This window comes from Sapajus apella, unplaced genomic scaffold, assembly GCF_009761245.1.
Source record: "Sapajus apella isolate SASKATOON/1434 unplaced genomic scaffold, GSC_monkey_1.0 scaffold3, whole genome shotgun sequence".
NCBI lineage: Eukaryota > Metazoa > Chordata > Mammalia > Primates > Cebidae > Sapajus > Sapajus apella.
The window spans coordinates 61,685,787-61,710,109 of NW_022436943.1; the positions used below are offsets into that span (position 1 = coordinate 61,685,787).

The following is a 24,323-nucleotide window of genomic DNA, read 5'->3' on the forward strand; positions in this document are numbered from 1 at the left end:
CCTGCCATCCCAGTGTCACAGCAGCCATCAGCAGTACGTAAACAAGTTGGCATGGTTGTGGTCCAATAACGCAATTTATAAAATTGGTGTCTGCCCAGTGATCTGGCCTCTGGGCTGTAGTTTTCTGTCCTCTGAGTTAGATACAGTCACGTTATTGCCATGCCCTTTGATGTGTGGCATGTTCTTTTTCATATAGACTTGCCATAAAAATATTAAGCCTGATAACAATAAGAACCATAGTAAGAACCACAACTTGATAACTATCTACCAGATTGGTAACTATCATTTCAGATTACAGACAAGGAAACCGAGGCTCAGAAAGGTGAAGTCCCTGGCCGAGATCCCTGGTTGGCAGGTGGCAGACCTGAGATTCCACTCCAGCCCAGCTGACACTTGACCAGAGGTCTTAGCAACAGTGTGTCATAACAAGAGTTAACCTGTGATTCGCACTGACTGTGCCAGGCTGCAATGGGAACATTGTACGTGTGTGTTCCCTCTGCTCCAGAGAATTGGTAATATTATTACTGTCTTTATTTTATAGGGAAAAATAAAGTTTGAAAGACTAATTTGTCAAAAGAAACAGGGAAGCCTGGATTTAATTCAAACTTTTAGAACAGAGTCCACCTGCTGAAGCTGACGTTACGAAGTCACGGCCTCCAAGGAAGAGGGCGCTGGATTCCAACCCTTGGCCTTCCCTCAGTTCTCATCCTGTGACCCTCACACACAGCCTGAGTCATGGGTTCCCTTCCAAGGAGACAAAACTCAGGCTTCGGCAGGAGTGGGAGAGAATCTTAGATATTATGCTAGCCTTTGGCCCTCCAAAGGGCTACCCTAGCCAATAGCACATGGGGTATGTAATACACGCACTGCAGTTTCAGAGAAGGGGGATAGTCAGGAAAAAAAAAAAGTTTACAGAGGCTCCTTTGGGTGCACATAATAATTTAAAAGTTGAGAAACACTGTGCCAAATTAAAAGTATTTAACTAGATCATCTTTCTGAAAGGATATATACGTAATATATACACATTCACACATAAGTGAATAAATTATGTGTGTAAATGTATACAGTAAGAGCCCATGCTCAGGGCCATCACTGCACCAAGATCTCCCCTGGTACTGATTCAATAGATCCTCATACACTCTACATGGTAGGGAATGTCACCATTGTCCTCCTTTTTTTTTTTTTTTTTGAGACTGTCACCCAGGCTGGAGTGCAGTGGCATGATCTTGGCTCACTGCAACCACTGCCTCCTGGGTTCAAGTAATTCTCTGGCCTCAGCCTCCCAAGTAGCTGGGACTACAGGCACATGCCACCACGCCCGGCTAATCTTTGCATTTTTGGTACAGATGGGGTTTCACCATATTGGTTGGGCTGGTCTCAAACTCCTGACCTCCGGTGATCCACCTGCCTTGGCCTCCAAATGTGCTGGGATTACAGGCATGAGCCACCGCACTCAGCCCAGCATCCTCTTCTTACAGATGATGAGACCAGGCAGAGAAAGATTCTGTAACTGGCCTAAGTTTTACAGAGAGGAAGGAGACAGAGCTGGGAGGCCCAGCTAGGCGACCCGGCTCTGGAGGCTGTAGCTGGTCTACAGCCACAGATGCTTTGACCATGCAAACCTCTTCTAGGAGGAGGAATATGCAGGTGCATAAAGAGCTCAGTACAAGGGAGTCTCATATTGCATTGTCACAGTAAACCATAACCTGGGAGCAAGATAAATCACCATCAATTTGGGAATAATTGAAGAGGACGATGCAAGCACCACCCACCCCCACAGCCAGAGGAGACCAGTACTATTGAAAATGAGATGGGGCCGCATGCCCTGGTCTGAAATGCGCTGACAGCGAAGCATTTGTGTCGCACAAGCTTCTTGCTTCTAATACACGGGTCATAGAGTTTTAGGCAGAGGCCAGAGTCAGGGACATGAACACAGTGGTTCTGGGGGTCATCTCCAGGCTGAAGTCTGGCTGGGCAGAGTTGGAGACTATTTTTCTTCCTTGAAGTATACACATTTAAAATAAATGATGAGAGGTTTTTACTTTTTCACCATTTCCAGTCATTTTCACAGCACATAATCATAATTAAGTAATCCAATTATGACTTCTACTTGGTGACCTCAGTCCTAATAAGCTTCCCAAGAGGAACTCCTGGTGACCTGTAGCTGGAGGGCGGAACCTAGGCTAGGCTGATTTGCTTCTTGAGGCTGACGTGGTCCCAAGTGCCAGGCCACAGACCTCTACGTGGCGGCTCCAAACCCACAACCCACACTGCTGCCCATCCCTCCCAGCCTTCGGGTCCACCCAGAAGGAACAGCTGGGCGGGTCACTTTGTGGTCACATACATGTTCCCAGATGTGTGTGCGGTGTGTGTGGTATGTGTGCTGTGAGTGTATGAGTAGTGTGTATATGTGTGGGGGGTGTTATGTGCCTGGTGTGTGTGTATGTGGGGGGTGGCACGTGGGGTCATATATGGAATATTCTGTATGTGAGCACGGGCATAAATACGCATGTGTAATGTGTGTGCATGTGGTGTACGTGGAGCGTGTGCGCGTAGTCTGTGTATGTGTCGAGGGTCTTATGCGCATGGTGTGCCTGCGTGTGTGTGGAGAGTTGTGTACATGGCCAATGGTGTGTGGAGCTGTGTATGTTGTGTGTATCTAAGTGGGTATGTGTGTGGTGTCTGTGTGGTGCTATTTGTATATGTGGTGTGTGTGACTGTGTATTTGTATATGGTGTATAATGTGTGTGTGTACAGAATGTATGTTGTATATGTGTGGTATGTAGTGTGTATGGTATGTGGTGTGTGTAGCCTATGTGTAGTGTGTGTGGTGTGCATGGTTTGTGTTTCTGTGGGGGGGGTGTGCTATATGTAGTGTGCTGTGTGTGTGTGTGGTGTGTATAAGTGAATGGGTGTGTATGTGAGGCGGGTGTATGTGGGTGGGGGTACATGTGGGGGGTGTGGTGTTTGTGTACATGTGCCTACATGTAGGGTGTGTGTATGTGGTACTTGTGGTGTACAGGGTGTAAGTAGTGTTTGTGCATGTGTTCATGTATGTGTGTGATGTGTATATGCAGTGTGTGTGGTATACATAGCGTGTGAAGTGTGAAGTGTGCCAAACGTGTATTTGCATGTCGTATGTGGTGCAAGTGTATGCGGCATGTGTGTTATGTGTGGCGTGCATAGTGTTTGCATATGTGTGTGTGTATGCATGTGCTGTGTGGTGTGAGCGAAGGGTGTCTGCATGCCCTTTTTGTGTATGTATGTAACATGTAGTATATATGGCGTGTGCGGTATGTGTAGTATGGAAAGTGTGTGTGGTGTGTTCATATGTGGGTGTGTTGTGAATGGGTGCGTATGTGGGGTATGGTTTGTGAGGAGCGTGTATGTGAACGTGCTTCTATCTAGGGTGTGTGCGTGGTGTGCCTGGTATGCATGGTGTTTGTGCATGTTGGTGTGTGTACGTGGGGTGTGTGCACCCTGAGTTTACCATGGAGTCCCAGGCCAGGAAGAGGGATGTGGGGACAGAGGTGGGAGTGTGGGCTGGAAGGCATGGTCACCGGGGTGGGCGTGATGCCACCAGCAGGGCCATGCCCACTTTGATTTCTATGTAAGACTCTTGCTTAGAGGGAGATGGTGCCCAGAATTTCCCAGGCCAGACATGCCACCACGCTTGCCAACAGCCAGCCTCCCTGCCCTCCCCTGGGACATGTGTGGCTTTGTCTTCAAAGGGAAAGATGATTGCAGGGGCTCTGAGGTGGGCCCCCTTCCTGCTAAGGAAAGACTTGGGGCTGTCCCCTGGATGCCCCTCTGAGCTGTATGAACTGGGAAAGATAACATGGCTGAGCCTCCAGTCCTGCCTCCTACACAGGGGAACAGTCTTGCCCTCCTGCTAAGCACTGTCAGCTGCCGTCACGTCCACCCCAGACACTGGGCTCCTCCAGCAAGTGGGGTCCACTCCCACTCAGTCCCTTTGCGGTCCCCGTTCCCCTGGCCTGGAACTCAGCCATCAATCTTGGCCAGCACAGTTGTTTCCCACCATTCCAAGATCAAGGCAACTTCTCTCTCCTCCAGGAGACCCGCTTCGCCGGGTTTCTCCTCTTTGAAGCACTTATCACCACGTGAAATGACCTAGCCCATCACTTGATGGGCTGCCCATCTCCTTTTCCTTCTGGAAAGTGTCACCCTAAAAGTAGGATCATATATGTCACATACCCCTGTAACTCTCATGCTTCAGAACAGTGCCTGAAAGATAATAGAAGCTCAATGAATATGCATTGAAAAACTAAGTCAATAACACATATAAAGAGTGGGTAAAGTATCCACTGCTGTGAGATAATACCTACAAATGTTTGTTTTATCCATTCCCAACTATACATGTAAGTTGTATTATTTACTAAAAGTGTTTTGCACTACACAAAGAAAAAAGGTACAAAACAGATTTTTAAGTGAACCTTATAATTAACTTATTTGAGAGGTTAAGTGCTTTGTCTGCTAGCTACAACAGAAAGCAAGAGAGAGCCCCTCCATAAGTATAAACACTCACCCACCAGACTAATTCCTGTATCATGGCCACAACACGTCTGCAAGGAGGAGCTGACCCCACATTACAGGTAGCTGAGATGCAGGGGGCCAAGTCAATTGCACAGAATCACACACTCATCAAAATGCAGAGCTGGAGTTTAAATGCTGACATTTCCTCAGGGAGAATCACAGGTGAATAACAAAATGGGAAAACTAATCTCCTTACACAAAAGAAGCCTTCCTCTACTCCAACCCCCAGTCGTATTGGCAAGTGTAAGGGCCCAGGAGTGAAAACTCGCATTAAATAAGAATAGAGCTAACTCTGAACACAACCACAACAGAGTGAGAGAGAGGGTGGGGACGACCACGCATCACAAGCATCGGAGAGGCTCCGTCTAGTCCAGATCATCAACAACCCAGTCCAAAAGTCCAAGAGCAAAAGACAGGACACAGCAAGGGGCTCCCTGACTGCGGGGACAGAGGAGAGAGGACCACCATAGCGTGTCCCCAAATTAGAAGTAGGTGGAGGCCTTCTCGGCTGCGGCCAGCTGGCATTCCACAGGCTCACTTACAGTGAGCCAATAAGCTATATAAAGCTTGTTTTGTGGCCACGACAAAGCCTGGGGTGGAGAAAACTCTTAATTATAGCCAATGTTCCGGGGCTGGTCTTGTCCTCGGCCTCTGCCCCACACACTGCAGGAAGCTGAAGCTGAGATTGCATTCCCCGGGAGCCTCTGTCAGGCCATGGAGAAGCAAAAGCTGATGCCGCGACACAGAGGCACTTCCCCGAACATGTCCAAGGCCAAGGAAACACGGAGCCATCAATATCATGGCAGGCCTTAGGGAGGGCCACTGGGGGGTCAGAGGGAGATGATGCCTGAAATGCATCTGGACTAACACTGGCTATGTGTCACTGCACTTGCTGCTGTTATCCCACTCCTCCGTCAGCAGATACACTTTTTCATTTGTAAAATGGGGATCATCATTTTTTTCAAGTTCGTTTCAGTCTTTCATTCAACAAACAGTCACTTGCCACCATGTATGAGCCACATCTGTTCTAGACGCCGGGTGGGTTTGATAATTAGATATGCAGTAAGATTCCAGAAGGATGGTTGAAAGCACTCACTCTTAGGCAACAGGTTCCGACCAAAGAAAGACTTCCACACGTGTCCCCTGAACCCTGGCCAGGCCACTCTGCGCCATCCACCATAAAACAGCCAGCCTGCATTTTCTAACTCTGCACCAGCCTTCAAAACCTAACCGTTTGTCTCTGTTCACCAAAACGTGAACACATGAAATATTTCCATTATCGTTGGCGATAATTTCAGATTTGCTTCCTGTTCTTATTCTTTTCTTCGGCAGGAGGGTGGGCGAGGAGTGAAACAGATCATTGCACATGAACTTCTAATGTGCCTATCACAACAGCAAGCATGGCAGCAACTTTCAGGCCACTGCCCTGGATTCCCTTTAAACAATATTTAGGAGCTCATCCTACATACTAGACTCTGTTCTAGGCACTGAGGTACCACAAGGAACAGACTTTGCCCTCATGAAGCTTATATTCTTGTGTGTGAAGACATACACTAGGCAGGTAAACTAATGCATACGTAAAATTACTCACTTCGTTGTATAATTGTCTGCCATTTTCCTGCTGCCCCAAGTAGACAAGAGTTTCTCTCTCAAGGACAATGAGGATGCCAGATTCACTACTGTGTCATGAGCACCTGACCTGTGTCTAGCACAGAGGAATCACTCAATGTGCTTATTGAATGAATGAATGAGTGGATTAAATTGAACAAATGTTTACTGTAATGCATGGTTGTTAATGAATGAATGGATAAATGAGATTGAATCACATGGCTGTTTTAATATATTATTACTGAATGAATGAATGAATGAATGAGTTGGATCTAATTGAATGATTACTACATCAAAAAAACCCTGATATTGTTAGCCTACCATTTTCCAGGTCATCCATAAGCAGCCCCTATTGAGAATAATTCCTCCTCAGGCTGTGGAGTCCCCCACAGGCATCCTCTGTGTGCCAACAGACTTCTGGTGTTCAAATCCTGCCATGCTCCCTGATTTAATCTCGCTAGCTGCTTTCCAGTATGTTACTATTAGCTCTTTTATTTTGTTTTGCTTTGTTTCTAACTGAAGCAATTGTAAGGGGATTTCATTTCCTTTGTAGCCAGAATAGACCAGGCCCTCTTCATCTCACAGCTGTATTTACAACAACTGATTCCCTTTAGATGACTGAGCATTCACTTAAATCTTATGTCTATTTTAGGATTTGGGAGAAGCCTGTCTTTATAGAATCCATGAGTTTTTCTTGACGTGATCAGGGAGGACGTGTGTTCTGGGCTGGCCTGCCTAGGTTTCCCTTTCTCTTGGTAACAGCTCCCTGGTTTTCTTTCTTGTATCAAATCCTTCTCCTTGAGGGAGCTGGGCTGGAAACTAACTCTACTCTCAAATGTTAGACAAGGTCATGTGACTTAAGCTCAAAATATTCAACCTATTTCCACTCCTAGTGATTGGTATAGGGACAGTCATACAACCTACCCTAGTCCAGTGAGACGGCACCAGGTCTGCTGGGTAATAGTGTCTTCTCCCTGGTTTGCACATGAAGCCCATGTTCTGGAGGCATGGAGGAGAGGCCTGGGGGCTGAAGGCCTGGGTTCTGTTCCCAGTCCTGGTATCTATTAACTGTGCAGCACATCCCAGGGACTTGACCTCTCTGGGGTTGTCTCTGCCATTCTCAGTGCCATCCCTAGGCATGAAGGAGCTTCAAAGTCTAGAATTGGTCCTCCTGAGATGCAGAATCACTCTGAACTACAACTGGCAGGATGGCAGATTTGCTTGCAGACATGGCTCTGAGATTCACTGAGAGAGGTCTTGCTGTGGTGTCCCTGGGTCACCCTCCCATGTCCAGTCTCTCCCTCTGTCCTGCTCCCAGCCCAGGAGGCCTGCCAGTGTGACTGCATCACTTGGACTCCTTGCTTGGCTGGTGTCAGATGGGGTCAGGCTAGTGGGAAGAGCAGTCACGCAGGAGCAGAGAAGGGGCAGGGGCTTCTTTCCTGCGTGCTCTCTGCCTGTGTGCCATGGTCTGGCAGGAGAACTGTGTGACTTCATGACAAAGGGTCCTACAGGGCCACCCAAACTCCAACCTCATGGCCTCTAGTGACACAATCCATCCCTTCTCAATTGGCTTCTCCCATCACTAGTTCCTGTGTATCTCAGTAAGCCTTGTTGATCTCACCCTCCGCTAAATAAAACCTTTGTCAGAGTCTCTTCACTGAAACCCACTTACTGGTACAATTCTGACACAAAAGTCTTCCAAGAACAGAGTTAACACGAAGTTCCATTTGCAGAGGAACCTGCAAATGGAGCATGGAATGGGTCCAGGTTTCATCGCTTGAAGTTGCCTGACCTCTGACTTCAATTGAAAGTGATAATATTAATAAATTTGCTTTACCAAGGTCAGTAATGGTGAAGCCCATGGAGGCACGGGGGCAGAGACCCAGAGGCTGAAGGCCTGGGTTCTGTTCCCAGCCCTGGTTTCTATTAACTGTGTGGCACATCCCAGGGACTTGACCTCTCTGGGTTGTCTCTGCCATTCTGAGCCATCCCTGGGCATGAAGGAACTTCAAAATCTAGAGTTCGTCCTGCTGAGATCCAGAACCACTCTGAACCAAGACTGATAGGATGGCAAAACCAAAGTCAAAAAAAGTGGGACGGATCTGGACGTATCCTTGTTTCCCAGCACCCTGTATCGAGGCTTCTGGAATGACATAGAATTCATTATTCCTGAGTGACCATATTGAATATCTACTTCTAGGCTGGGGCTGTGACCCTGTGCCCAGATCTTATCTGCACAGATTTCTGCTCAGTGTGCACCTAGTTCAGTCCCACAGCTCCAGCCCTGCCTGGGCGGTCTCCTGTCACTCCTTTTTCCTCGCCTGACCCCATCCCCTCTCAGGCCTACAACTGAGGGACCAACATGCATTGAAGCTGTGCCTTCCATGATCTCAGCAACCTGTGTGCTCTTATCTATAAAAAAAAGAGAGAATCTTTATCCTATGAGGTTGTGATATGGGTCAGTGAAGTCACTTATGGAAAGTCCACGGTCAGGGCCTTTCATGCTCTAGGGTAGATTACCTTCACTTAGCCTCCTGGGCATCAATTTCCACCTCTGAAAAACTGGCCATGTCACCAGTGCCAGATTGCTCCCGAAACACAGTTCTCTGAATTTCTCTAGCAGTCTTCTGAAGGACCTCCCTTTGTCCTGCTGTTCAGTCACATTCTATTCACCACAGAGATCTGACAACGTCATATCCCTTCATAAACCCCCCAGCATATCCTCAACTGAGCACACAAGGCCCTCCTTTATGGGGACCCTGACAATCTGTCAACACCCGGCAGTCCCTAATCTCCTCCTTTCCCCCAGCAGCATGGGTTCATCATGGTTCATTGACCATGTCATGGCATCCCTTCATCCCACTCCATCTCATCCTTCTCCATCCCATGCAGTTCATGCCCATCCGTTAAACAACCTCCTCCAGGAAGCCCTCCCTCATTCTCAGTATCCCTACGCATACCACAACCACACACAGACCTGGCACATGAGACTCTCCCTGTGCCTTTATGAAAGTTTACCTGTGTGCCTTTCCTGCCTTCTAGATTACGAGCACCCTGAGAGCAGGTGCTGTGTCTTATCTTTTTCTGTAGCCCCAGAAATCAACACAAAGCCACACACAAAAAGTAGAGCCCTGATAAGTATCTGTTGGATAAATAAGTGGAGGTTAACAGAACCAACACAGGGAAAAGAGTCATGCTGTGGTAAAGATGCCGAGAGCCACCCATTTCAGAAATGGTTTAGCTGTTTTCTCTCTGAGCTGCAACCCTCGGGCACATCCCTGGGATTAGGCCCCTATCTCCTCTGCTGAGACACACGTAGCTGCTCCCACTGCCAGCACCTTCCATGCTGCCCCAGCCCCCAAAGGCTTTCCTGGCCCCTGCACAAGGTGTGACCTGTGGCTTCCCAGCCAGGGGTTGTGCAGTCCTCTGCAGTCATCAGCAAGACAGAGGCTCCACACTCAGCTTGACCATCTTCAAAGCACAGCCCGTGCTGGGCCTGAAGGGGAAAGTTACTTAGCACCCACTATGACCCAAGAAGGACAAATGTCACCCCAATGCAATAGGCAGAGGCAGAAACTGGAGGTAGGCTGGAACATGAGAAACCCACTTCACCCTTCCTGTCCTGGGGAGGGGGCTGTCCTCAGAATGACCCTCACTAAATCCTGGAGGTCAGGCTTCCAGGTCAGAGCCCTGGGGGCCATCAACTCTCTGCCTCCCTTCCCCCCATCCCCAGCCACAAACGACAGATTCCAGACAAAGAAGCTTGAGGCCTTGGGTTATCTCAGAGGTCACGGGTCAACAGCACTTGGCCTCCGAAATCAGCAACTCCTGACTATGTCTAAATGACTCTGGACTGTGGGGACAGCTGATGGAGCCTTGCCTGCTGATTTTCTTGCATGATCCCTCATCACAGCCCCTTGGGAGACCCTGCTATATGCCCAATGCTTCAGGCAGAACTTTGCGTGCACGGTTTCTAACTTCCACAGCTCTGGGCAGTAAATACAGGATGTTCCCATGTCAGAGGTAAAGATGAGACACCAAGTATCTCCCAGATGGCAGGGTGGTTAGAACGCAGCCCTCTTTCATCCAAAACCCCTTCTTGACTCTGCCCATGACCCTGCCTCTAGATGGGAGAAGACATCCTTCCTGACAACAGAAACATCCACAGGATGCCAGTGCTACTAGGTTCCCTGTGTGGCCAGACCCAGGAATGTGGGTTCCCTCCCCCTCTGCACCTGCTGCTTGCCCCGCCTTCCTGGAGCTGGCCGCAGGGTCCCTATCTGCCCAGGGACCCCTCCTGTGGGCTCAGCAGGTGGCGTCACCCTTGGCAGGGGCACGTGGGACCCGAGCACACTCACTTTCGCACAGGCGGCGCCGCAGCTTGCCCCGGATCTTGTCGATGGCGTTGAAGTCGGACACGTGGAAGACGTGGGCGGACTTGGGCTCCGAGGCGATCTCCTCCAGCTCCTCCTTGAGCGCCTCGCCCACGCCCACGGCGAAGATGCGGATGCCAGCGCGGTGGGCGGCCGCCGCGGCATCCAGCACCAGGTCCTGACTGCGGCCGTCGGTGAGCAGGATGGCCACCTGCTTGTAGGCGCGGTCCCCAGGGCGGCCGCCGGCGCGCGGGGAGAAGCTGCGGGCCGTGATGTAGCGCAGCGCGTCGCCCGTGTTGGTGTTGCCCCCGTGGTAGGCGAGGCGCCGGGCCGCCGCCTTGACCTCCTCCCGCGAGCCGAAGAGGCCCAACTCGAAGGCGGTGGTGGGCTGGTCGCTGTAGCGCACGACCCCCACACGGGTGCGGTCTGGGCCCACCTCGAAGGTATCCACCAGGTTGGCCACCCACTGCCGGACCTTCTCAAAGTCCTCCTTGCCCACGCTGGAGGAGGTGTCCAGGAGGAAGACCAGATCGTAGTGGACACTTTTGCAACCTGCAGGGGGGAGAGAAGGCGTGGCATAGGGCAAATGGGCGTGGAAAGGACACTGTCCTGGGGCATGAAGGACACTGGGGACACACACATCTGCTCAAATGCCCACCTGCCCTGTCTCTCACAGCCCAGGAGCCCTGGGCTGCCTGAAAGGTCTGAGTCTCAGTTTCCAAATTTTCACATGGGAATAATGATGCGCTTTCCCTGAGACTGCGGTCAGGGTCAACTGACAATATACAGCACCACATTAAAATCATTAACACCCACTGCACAGCTCTATGCCTTAATCTCCTCACTTTTATTTTGTTTAAAAGGTGCTTCCATTTTTTTAATTATTTTTCAACCTACCACAAATAATGCATGCCCATTCCCGAGAAGTCAGAAAATGCAATCAAAAGATGTTTAGATGTTTAAATGCCCACATTCCCATCTTCACAGAGATAACCACTATTAAAGCATGATATATATATATTCTTAATTATTTTTTATTTCCATATAGTTATTGACAGGAATGGGACTGTACCAGACACACTGATACACATGCTGTTCACCCTGCATTTAGTTATAAGCTAAGAATCCATTTCTAGTTTGATCATGCCAGTTTCCATGGCTGCACACAGTCCTCTGCAGATGAACATAATTGATTTAGCCAATGCTCTTCCGTTAGCTATTTAACTACTCAGCCCTTTACAGTCAGATAATGCAAGGGGAAGTGTTTTCTAATCTCTAGAATGCTGCACAAATATACAAGCAACTATCAAGAAGCCCTGGTCTTTAGGCCAGGTGCAGTGGCTCATGCCTGTAATCCTAGTAATTTGAAAAGTCAAGGCGGGCAGATCACTTGAGGCCAGGAGTTTGAGACCAGCCTGGCCAACATGGCAAAACCCTATCTCTACTAAAAATACAAAAATTAGCCAGGCAAGGTGGTTTAGGACTGTAATCCTAGCTACTCAGGAGGCTGAGGCACAAGAATCCTTTGAGCCCTCTAGCCTGGGTGACAACAGAGTGAGATCCTGTATCAAAAAAAGCCCTGGTCTGACTCTTCCCGAATGTGGGGTTTGGCCATCCCGACAGAAGCAGCTGACCTGGCCTCTGGGAACACCAGCACAAACATTTGGCTATAAAAACAAAACTGAACAAAACAAAACAATAAAACCCTTTGTCGAAATACAAGATTGGAAAAGGTAAAACGGTCTGGCAGTGGCCCGGCCACATGAGAGTTGGAGGGGAATGTACCCGCCTGCTCAGCACAGGGCCATGGCTCTGTCACAGCCTTTCTCAGGGGCTTTGAAGCCTCATAAAAGAGGGTATCTTTTTATCTACCAATTCCAAGCTTAGGGATTTTTCCCAAGAAAACAATCAGATAAGCAGAAAAAAATGTATAAAGAAATTCACAGCAGCATGGTCCAAAAAACCCTGGAGATATTTACACGATCACCTATGTGGAACGACTTAAAGAAATTACTTAAAGAAAAGTCATGGCCGGGCACGGTGGCTCACATCTGTAATATCAGCACTTTAGGAGGCTGAGGCAGGTAGATCACAACATCAGGAGATCGAGACCATCCTGGCCAACAAGGTGAAATCCTGTCTCTATTAAAAAAACAAAAACAAAAACAAAAAAAATATATATATAAAGGCAAGAAGGCAGGAAGGCAGGATCACGATGCAGCCCTGACAGTGACGTCTGCAAAGGAATCCTTATTTACCAACATGGATATACTTTTCAATACAGCATTGGGTGTGAAAAGCTGTTTATAAAATGATATGCATAATATAGAATTTCTGGGGAAAATAACCTGCGTGTGTGTGCATGACTGCGTATGTATGCATGACAGACCTGGGAGGGAAATACTTGCCTACCTCCAGCAAGCAGAGCTAAGTGTGAATTTTATATTTTGTGTTTTCTGCTCTTATATTTGCAAGCAATACAGTTCAACAAAGCAGAAAACCAATAAAGCTGTAAGTATTTACACATATACACCCACAAATGTTTCCCTGTGTGGCCTGAGCCAATGCCACCCTTGAATGTTCCACACCCACCTTTTCCTCTAGATTTGAAAATGCAAGTGACAATTGCATGTCAGGCACTGAGTTACATCCCAGCCCACGCAGGTCTGATCCTTAACAAGATTAAAACTCTGGAGTGTGTTCGAACAGATGTGTGGACTTGGAGATAATTCCTGGGGAGTTTTTCTTCTTGACACCAAGGTCATTCTTTTGTCCTTGGGACAATAACGTCCCAGGCTGTTGAGGATAATTGCTGCCGAAGGCCAGGCAGAACCCGGCCTGCAGGCTGTAATCCTAGAGCAAATTCGTTTTAAAGCAAGAGAAGTTTCACCTGTTCAGGAGGCCTCCCCCAGGGACCCTGTTGAGCTCAGGGCACATTTTCTCCCAGAGGCCAGGGAACAGGTGGGATTGTGTGCCTGTGAGGGTAGAGTGTGATGTGGAGAGAAGAGATCTGAATTGGGGTGGGGGGGGCGGTGCCCAGGCTTCTGGCCTTGACTCTGCTAAGGAAGGGGCTGTGCCACTCCCAGCAGGTGAGTGCTTCTCTTGGGCCCACTGTTTTCCACTCTGAAGTGAGGGCATGGAGGAGATGACACTAGGGCCCTTTTGTCTTTAAATTTGAAAATCCTCGGCATCGGCTGTGCATTTGGGGCTGGCTAGATGGGCGCAGAAATCTCACGTCACCTGCCTGTAAAACAGGATGTTTTCGGCTGGGCAAGGTGGCTCACACCTGTAATCCCAGCACTTCAGGAGGACAAAGCAGGTGGATCACAAGGTCAGGAGTTCGAGACCAGCCTGGCCAATATGGTGAAGCTCCATCTCTACTAAAAATACAAAAATTAGCCAGGCATGGTGGCAGGTGCCTGTAGTCCCAGCTATTTAGGAAGCTGAGGCGAGAGAATTGCTTGAACCTGGGAAGTGGAGGTTGCAGTGAGTTGAGATCATGCCACTGTACTCCAGCCTGACAGAGCAAGACACTGTCTCAAAACAAAACAAAAACAAAAACAAAAACAGAATGTTTTCAGTTATTACCATCGTTCCAGCTAGCCAGGGTTTGAGATGCTCAAGCAAAAAAAAAAAAAAAATACACGAGAGAACTCTGTAAATTCAATAAAGAAATAACGCCAACCTTTCCTTTTAAAGTCCAGGAAAAAAAGCCTTAGCGTATCATTTCCTGTAAGATGGGCACCGCAGTTTGCTTCCTGGATCTAGTGACAGGCGGTCTCCCTGCCGCCCTGTGGGCAGTACAAGAGCATCCCACCTATCTGTGTATCGAGGACCCCACCCCAGTGTGCAGGCTCCATGCTGGGCCCCCCTTCTCGACTCAGCACTGACCAGTGCCTTCCCCCGTGGCCAGGACCCTCAGACAGGTTAGCAAAGACCAGTGGCCATGTCTCCACCCTCCTGCCCGAGGCCTTCTCACCTCCAGTCAACTTTCTCAATTACTGGGTCTACTACAGAAACATGCTTTTCTCTCTGTCCTGGATGCCTTTGCTAAGTGGATTCCAGTGTGTCCATTTCCCCCAGAATGTGTCCCAAAGCCTTCATGGGACAACACAGCCAGATCCTCACCCCTGCCTCCTCCCCAAGCTCCAGTTCTCCACACACTTGGTAGAGTCAGGCTCACAACCCAGCACGTGACTGACCAAGACCTGTTAAAGCAACTCACTTCCTCTCTCTGTCACGCTCTCTCCTTCCCTCACATGCACACACACCCATTCCTCACATTCACACTCACATGCATGCTGCCATTGCCACACGTATTCACACTCCCCACACTACTTTGTGCACTCCCTCACACTCCCCTATACACTCACTAACACACTCACATACTCCCTCACACTGACACACACTCCCTCAAACCCACACTCACCCTCCCACATACTCCCTCACACTCCCTTAAATTCACACACACTCCTTCACACTCCCACATACCCTGCCTCACACTCTCACACACTCCCTCACACTCATACTCACACACACTCCCTCACACTCTTACACTCCCTCACACTCCCTTAAGTTCACACTCCTTCACGCTCCCAAATACCCTGCCTCACACACACACACTCCCTCACTCAAACACACTCACACACTCCCTCACACTCTCCATACACTCCCTCACGCTCACACTTTCACATACTACCCCACACTCCCTTAAATTTACACACACTCCAACATACCCTGCCTCACACACACTCACACACTCCCTCACACTCCCCACACACTCCCTCAAACTCACACACACACACTCCCTCACACGCACACTCACACATACTCCCTCACACTCCCTTAAATTCACACACTCCCTCACACTCCCACATACCCTGCCTCACACACACACTCACACACTCCCTCACACTCACATACTCCCTCACTCCCTCAAACACACACTCCCTCAACTCCCACACTCACACACACTCCCGCACACTCACACTCCCTCAAACTCACACACTCACACTCACACTCTCACATTCCCCCACATTCCTTCACACTCCTTGACACACTCCCTCACACTCACACTTCCTCACACACACACTCTCATACATACGCAGGCCCTTGCTGGGCAGCTGGTGATTTTTTGGTCCCTAGATTGGAGGGCAGCTGACTCACACTTGGAGTCCTGACTCTCTCTCACAGTCAGTCGCGAGCTCACATGCATGTACACACCCCACCCCACCCCACGCTCACGGACACATGCTGACTGCTCTATCCCCAGCACAGCACAGCACAGTCCACGGTGGCCCCACCTGCCCGCTGGGCCTGGCAGCCGCTGCCCCCGCTCCACAGCAGCAGCACCCAGAGGAGCCCAGCCACAGCGTTCCCTCGGAGGCCGGCCATGGCTCTCCCGTTCTTGGGGACAGGGTTTTCTTGGCCAGGAAGAGACGCTGTTACAGTCTACTGCAGCATGGCCTGTGTGGAGAAAGACACCCTTAGAGAAGGCTCTCAAGCTGAAAGTCTATGAGAGGCAACCTCTGGGCCCCGCTCGGGGAGACTCCCCCACACCCAGCCTCCCAACCCATCTTCCCTCCCAGATTCAACTCCAGGCAGCCTATGTGTGACCTTCCAGAGCAGAGCCAAGTGTGACCTCCCCTTCACTGATTTATGCCTGGATCCCCCCAGCCATCCAATTAGCAGTTGGGCTTGCAGAAGGGAGCAGGAGAGGACTTTATGCCTGAGGACTCCACACCACATCCCGCCTGGTATGGCTTGGTTCTGTATCGCCACTTGAATCTCCCTCCCGGAAATCCCCACGTGTCCAGGGAGGGACCCAGTGGGAGGTGACTGGATCATGGGGGTGGTGTCCCCCATGCTGTTCTTCTGCCAGTGACTGAGTTCTCAGGAGGTCTGATAGTTTTATAAATGGTAGTTTTTCCTGCTCTCTCATGCATTTGCTCTCCTGCCACCAAGTAAGAAATGCGTGCTTCCCCTTCCACCATAACTGTAAGTTTCCTGAGGCCTCCCCAGCCATGCGGAACTATCAGTCAATGAAACCTCTTTCCTTCACAAATTACCCAGTCTTGGGCAGTTCTTTCTAGCAGTGTGAAAACAGACTAATACATCGCCTAAAATCATTCAGTAACACCATCTTCATCTAAATATGCTACAGGGGCCTCCCATGACCCGCCTACCCCTGTCCAGCCTGGCCTCTCACCTCACCTCACTCCCCCACCATGCTGTACTTGGTAGCCATGAACTTTCTAGTCATGTCCCACAGGTTCCAGGTAGAAGGGCTCTCTCTGCCTAAAATCCCCTCACCCACTCTGGGAGTCTCCGGCAGTGCTCAGCACAGATGCTCCCCTTCTGGAAAATTTTTTCCAGATCTCTCACTTCCCTAAGGGTTAAGGGGTCACTGCTCAGCTACCTGCAAGTGAACCCTGAGCTCCCCAGCAGGGGGATGTGACTCTAATTCTCCATTTGCCTCATTGTCGCCCCTGTAGACTGCCTGATCCCTGGATGCTGAGGCCAGGCCAACTTCCCTGGGCATAGAAGATTAGGGCATTTACACATGGTCGGTGAATATCTATGAAGGAAAGAACTAATGGAGAATTCTCCAAGGGATTCCTGAACCTCAATGTTTGCCATGGTAGGGAAGTTATCGCAAAGGCAGTTGGACAAACAATCCTCATAAGGATTATTCTGCTTCAAATAATTAGTGACTGCTTTTTAAAAGATTCTAATAAACAAAAAAATATTAAGATGGTGGCAAGGGAGTACGTCTTGAGCAAACGTACTTGAGTAAACATACATTTACCCTTTGTAAAATACCAGTCTGATGCAGGTGTTTACAATGACCAGAGGGAAGACTGCAGAGAACCATGAAATGACATCCTGTGAACTGGCATGTCCACTGCAGCTTGGAGTCACATGCCACCACTGGCACTCTGGACCAGGGCTAGAAGGGTAATGCAAACATAAAGAACATGCGGCAGGGTAGTGAGCGCAGGGATGTCTGTGTATGTGTTTCTGTTTCTAATATTTCTTTGAATTATGTTGACATTTCCACTCTTCGTCAATGACAATCTAAAATGTTAAAATGCTCTGGTGAATCAGAAGAGAACCTCCAAAAGCCTGGAATAAATATCAACAAGGCTGTGCCTGATGACAAGCACAGGCAAACCAGTTTCTGGGATCATCCCCCGATATACACACAGGTGCATGTGTGCACGTGCGTCCGCACACACGCACGCGTGCGCGCGCACACACACACACACAGAAGCAAGCTGAATGGACATTATGAGCCACCGATCCTCATCTGCTGCAGGAGCCCTGCCTGCCCACTGCGTCTACTGCACGGTCACCCTCCAGTCCTAGGAATTATTTGTGGCTCCAAGAACACAAACATGCTCACACCCTGCACTCTATACAGGTTGCTTCTCCATCCCGGAATGCCCTTCCTCCACTTGACCTCTAGGTGCTCAATCAGATCTTCCAGCTCCCTGTGGAGTGGCTGTGGTCATTCCCATTCCTCATGTTATATGTGATCTCAGCCAAGTCACATAACTTGCCCAAGGTCACACTCCTGGAAGTGATGGAGCAGGCATGGGACACCCCACAACCAGCAGACACATTACTCCAAGGAAAGCCAGACCCCCATTCTATATCAAGTCTAGGTGTCTCTGCTGCACCTGCAACCCCTTAGGCCCTGGAAGGTTAAGCCTAGAGATACAGCCCTGCCTCCCAACACGCCAGGATCTCAGCCCGGAAATCCCTCCTACCCACTGTATTCACCAAATGCCAACATCACAGCATTGACGTGATACGGCTTCTAACACAGCATTTTTAGATGCATTTCGTCAAACAGATTTATGACCCAGTGCTGGGCTTTATATCAAATGCCTCACAAGTTCTGTATGGAACTTTTATTTTCCAACAACCCATTCAGGTTGCATCTATCCTCCAGATTTTGCCCATAGACTCCCATCTCTTTTCCCACACCCCCTGGCACCCTCTGCAGGCTTGGGGGCTGATATCTGGATGCTTGCATCCAGATAAATTGTTCCCCATATCACCTTCTCCCCTCTCATCCTTTGCCAGCTCCCTGATGAATGAGTGGATGGATGAATCTGGTCATATTCCTCACTTGAGAGTTAAACATGTATTTGTTCCCGTGGGATCTGGCAGGGGTCCCAGGCGCAGCCTGTGTCATGCCAGGCTGTGATCATCTGCCCAGGGTCTGTCTCTCCTGTGGCCTAGTGAGGAGGGTCTTTGAAAGCAGTGACTGTGCCCTGTTGGTTTCTGTAGTACTGGTGACCGGCACAAAGCCTAGCACAGAATAGGAGCTCAGTTAATGCTCAGATTTTAAGGGAAGGAAGAGAGAAAGGAAGAGAAGAGAAGAAGGAGGAAGGAAAGGGGAAAGAAGGAAAGAAAGAAGGGGAGGCTGACGGCTTGGCTACCACAGGGAAATACTGAACTCAGGGAATCCGGCGTCTTGGCAGTTTCTGGGCATAGGCATATCCAAGTGTCATTCCTGTCTCCATTCTGCCTAGGACTCAGTAGTGCCCAAACTTGATCTCCTTGTTTGATTTTGTGAACAGTCTAAGATTACTTAAGTATCTATTACTAATAGAAAAGAAATGGGCTAAGCAGTTTTTATTTGCATATTATCTGATTGGACCCTCACATTCATGCTATGAGCTAAGAACCACTATCTCATGAAGAAAGCACAGCATCGGGGGATTAAATTCTCAGCTGTGAGTGATTGTGCTGGGATTTGAACTCAGGTCGCAGGCTGTTCTCCATCCCCTTTCCCTGCTGGGGATGTTTTCTTTCTCTTTTTATTATAACGTTTTTATTTTTTAAATTGTTATGGGTGCATAGTGGGTGTATATATTTATGGGGTACATGAGATGTCTTGATAGAGGCATGCATTGTGAAATGGCCACATCGTGGAGAATGGGGTATCCATCCCCTCAAGCACTTATACTTTGAGTTACAAGCAACCCAATTACACTCTTTATTTTTAAATGTAGAATTAAGTTATTATTGACTATAGTCACCCTATTATGCTATCAAGTAGTAGGTCTTATTCATTCAGTTTTTGTACCTGTTAACTAACCCCACCTCTCCCCCACCCCCAGCCCCTCACTACCCTTCACAGCCTCTGTTCTCTCTCTCTCTCTTTTTTTCTTTTCTGAGTTGGAGTCTTGCTCTGTCGCCCAAGCTGGAGTGCAGTGGCATGATCTCCACTCACTGCAAACTCCGCCTCCCAGGTTCAAGAAATTCTCTGCCTCAGCCTCCCGAGTAGCTGAGATTATAGGTGCCTGCCACCACACTCGGCTAATTTTTGTATTTTTAGTAGAAACGAGTTTTCGCCATGTTGGCCAGGCTGGCCTTGAAGTCCTGACTCGATCCACCTGCCTCGGCCCCCCCAAGTGCTGGGATTACAGGCCTGAGCCACCATGCCTGGCCAGTCTCTCTTAACATTGTATCTTGAGGAATGTCTGACCTATTAAAAATTCCTTTAAAATGGCACCACTATTGGCTACCTAAAACTATATCTGTGGCACAAGTACCATTGTTTTCATTGCAATTTGAGACATTTAGTAGACCATTTCATTTATTTAATATGCTACAGAGGACATCTTTATATCTAAGTCTTACCCATCTTTAATTATTTTCTTAGGGTAGATTTGTAGAAAAATGCTTGGCGGGGGCGGGGGGGCAGGTGCAGTAGCTCACACCTGTAATCCCAGCACTTTGGGAGGCCGAGGTGGGTGGATCACCTGAGGTTGGGAGTTCAAGACCAGCCTGACCAACATGGAGAAACTCTGTCTCTACCAAAAATAAAAAATTAGCTGGATGTGGTGGTGCATGCCTGTAATCCCAGCTACTCGGGAGGCTGAGGCAGCAGAATCCCTTGAACCCAGGAGGCAGAGGTGGCAGTGAGCTGAAATTGCACAATTGCACTCCAATCTGGGCAACACAAGGAAAACGCCATCTCAAAAAAAAAAAAAAAAAAAAGAAGAAGAAGAAGAAGAAAGAATGAGGAGGAGGAGGAAGGAAGAATAAGGAAGAAGAAGAGAAAAGAAAAGAAAAAGAAAGAGAGAGAGAGAGAGAAAGAAGAAAGAAAGAAAGAAAGAAAGAAAGAAAGAAAGAAAGAAAGAAAGAAAGAAAGAAAGAAAGAAAAAGAGAGAGAAAGAAAAGAAAAGAAAGAAAGGAAGAGAGAGAGAAAGAGAGAGAGAGGGAAAGAAAGAAAGAAAGAAAGAAAGAAAGAAAGAAAGAAAGAAAGAAAGAAAGAAAGAAAGAGAAAGAAAAAAAGAAAGAAAGAAAGAAAGAAAGAGAAAGGAAGGAAGGAAGGAAGGAAGGGAGGGAGGGAGGGAGGGAGGGAGGGAGGGAGGGAGAAAAACACTTAGGGGGTCATATGAGTTTTACAAGAATCCTGACTAAAACTGCCAAATTGCTTTCCAAGAAGGTAGCACCAATGTCCACCACCTCCAGCAGAGTGTGAGTGTGTGGGGGCACCCCTCTCACCACCTACTTTGTAGCACTGAGTATTAACACTCCTTCAATCTTTGGTAACTCAATAGAAAAGGCATTGTTGCTTGTTTCCTATGCATTTCTTTGTTCCATGAGGCTTACTAGCTAAGGGTATTTCCCCTTTCATACATTTTATTTTCATGTGGCAGACATTTCTAAAGGCATTTTTCATTATTAAAGCCAAAGTCCTGGACAGAGAAAACAATATATATTTCACTATTGATTTCTTCATTTAGCAAATATTCACCAGTTGCCCTCCTATGTTAGATGCTGAGGTTAGGTAGATAAATGACACTAAGCCTACCCTGCACAGGCACTGAATGACACTATGATGCAAGTAAGACACACACCAGGGGAAGGGAGGATCAAGTGAGTGCTGGTAGAAGGAAGCCCCAGGGGGTTGTAGGGGAAGTCAGGGAGGCAGGGATGTCCATCACTTATTTCAGGGGAAGTTCAGGTTTCCCAGCTTCCTTCCAAGGCGAGTTTGGAAGGATTATCAGGACTCAGCCAGACCAGAGGGAGGTGACAATTTCAAGTGAAGGGATGGCATCTGCCAGGCCCCAGAGGGGACCACAGCATGATGCTTAGGGAAGTTCCCCATGTACCACAGGTATGGGAGTTGCTCTCAGGAGAGGTACAATCTGGTCCCTACCACCTTCAGGGCAAAGTGCCCTCAACTTACTAGGGCACTAAAGGCTACTTGTGAGAGCACAAGATCTAACAGTCCGAATGATAATACTCAGAGAGTAGTGGGAGGTAGCTACAGGAACAGGAATAAAGGCACTGTCCAAAAATGGAACACATAAGGGAAGTCAGAGTTCCAAGGCCAGGAGTCAGATGGTACAGGGGAGAGGCACAGAATCTTAGCAAGTCAGAGCTGATTGCCCAGCCCTCTCACGCTTCAGAGCTATGTGGAGACAAGGACCCTGACTTGTCCATTCTGTTGCCCAGCACCTAGAACAGCTCCTAGCATGCAGTGGTCACTTAAATAAGCATTAGATTGATGAATGAATGATAAACAGCCAGCATCGGATGCTGTTATAGTATCATATTATATTGCGATAGCTAAGAGTCATTCATTAGAAGAACACAGACATTGTCAAGGAACCATGAAAGGAACTGATTACCACTCATTATCTGCCATGTGCCAGGCAATACCTGATTATTGCACGAGCTCATGTGACCTTCAAGGCAGGCATCATCATTTCCACCTGGTGGAGGAGGGCACTGAGGTGGAGAGAAGGTCTAGATCTCTCCCCAGGTCACTCAGTTGGTGAAAGAAGGGACTGGGGCTGAAACCTAGGCCTCTTCTGGGCACTAAACCCACAATCTCTCCCTGAACTCAATGGATACAACAAATCCAAATATTAGCTGCAAATACTGAGCCACCATTGTCTTGTGACATAAGAAAGATGGTGGCAGTGAGGCGGGGGATAAAACGGAACATCCATCATTGTTCAGTATTTTCCAGGGCTCAAGAAATTTGATAATTTTCCTCATTCAGAAAGAGGGCTTTATCAATGTTGCACTCTCCAAGTTTTTAGAGGAATATTTGTCATATATCTTTCCAAATGAGAAAAGAGAGAACTAAAGATCAACATTCCTTATAAACATAGATGCAAAAATATTTAGCAAAAGAATGGCAAGTCAAATTCGGGTGGCATATTAAAAGTAACAGACACCATGGCCAAGCGACATTTATCTCAGGAATGCAGGAGTGGCTCAACACACAAAAATCAATCAATGTAACATACCACATAAGCAGAACGAAGGGCAGAAAAAAAATACATAGTGACTCCAATTGATGCAGAAAAAGCATCTGACAAATTCCAGCAGCCTTTCATGATAAAAAAAATAAACTAAGACTATAAAAAACACCTCCTCAGCATAATAAAGGCCATCTGTGAAAAACTCACAGCTAACATCATACTCAGTGGTGAAAGGCTGAAAGCTTTTCCCGGAACAAAACAAGGATGCTTCTTTGCCATATCTACTCAACATGTTACTGGAAGTTCTAGCCAGAGCAATTGGGCAAGAAAAAGAAATAAAAGGCACCCAATTTGGAAAAGAAGAGGTAAAATCATCTCTATTTGCAGATGGCTTTTTGTTTTTATTTTATTTTTTTTATTTTTAGGGACGGCGTTTCACTCTGTTGCACAGCCTAGAATTCAGTGGCACAATAATAGCCCACTGCAGCCTCGAACTCCTGGGCGTAAGCAATCCTTCTGTCTCAGCTTCCCAAGTGGCTGTGACTACAGGCACATGTCACCATGTCCAGCTACAAATGGCATAATTGTATATGTGGAAAAACCCAAATAATCTCCCCCAAAACTGGTAGAACCAATAAACAAATTCAATAAAGTATAATATGCAAAACCAGCACTCAGAAGTTGGTTGTATTTCATATACGAGCAACAAACAATGCAAAAAGAAAACTGGGAAAATGATTTCACGTATGACAGCATCAAAAAGGATAAAATGCTTAGGAATAAATGTAATCAGCAATGACTTGTACACTGAAAACTACAAAACTCTAGTGAAAAAAGTTAAAGACCTAAATAAGAAGAAACACATCTCATGTTATTGCTTAATGGTTGACAGATTTTATGTCTCTCAGGTAATGAAAATGTTCTAGAAATAGAGTAGTAACAGCAGAATTGCAAATTAGTACTAAGCACGCCTTTTACCAGTGATGAACCTGGAGATTGGGAAGGACAGACAACTTCCCTAATCACACACCCTAGTAATAACAGCTGGTCTTGGCATTGGATCTGAAGGGTGCCAAAGCCTATTCTCTTTCCAGCACTAAACCATTAATGTACATTACATGCTCATTAAGTGCAGTAGTCACTTTAAGGGCTCCATAAATAATAATTCATTTAATCTGAACAGTAGGTATAATTAGCTCCATTGTACAGAGTAAGAAACTGAAGAACACAGGGCTTAAGTAATCTTCCCATGACTCCCTCATCTAGGAGTCATGGGAAGGATTCAGTCCCAGGCAGTCTAACCACAGATCCATACTCAGTCACTTAGCAACATTACTTCTCTCAGGATGTTTGCAGTCTGGCTGGAGCAACATTTATTTCATAAGTACAGGAACAATGAGAGAAAAAAGCAAAGGGACAGTCAAACACCAAACTATGCATCACCCAGTTCACGAGTGAGGAGAGGACAAGAGCATCGAAAGAGAAAGGCGAAAACTTGCTGCAGAGGAAACTTTCAGTTAACCCCTGAGAAGGAAGAGCATGGCTC

The 24,323-nt window shown here is 47.8% G+C and overlaps 1 protein-coding gene across 2 annotated transcripts in view; it reads right to left on the minus strand.

Moving 5' to 3' along the window:
- COL22A1 (collagen type XXII alpha 1 chain) overlaps nucleotides 1–24,323 on the minus strand; it is a 317,529-nt gene that overhangs the window by 270,691 nt on the left and 22,515 nt on the right. For both annotated transcript variants that reach the window (XM_032254428.1, XM_032254418.1), the window contains exons 2-3: nucleotides 15,839–16,001; nucleotides 10,521–11,087 (exon numbers count right to left, since the gene is read on the minus strand). In XM_032254428.1, coding sequence (XP_032110319.1) covers nucleotides 10,521–11,087; nucleotides 15,839–15,929 — 658 coding nt within the window. In that variant the 5' untranslated portion in view covers nucleotides 15,930–16,001. The remainder of the gene's footprint in view (nucleotides 1–10,520; nucleotides 11,088–15,838; nucleotides 16,002–24,323) is intronic.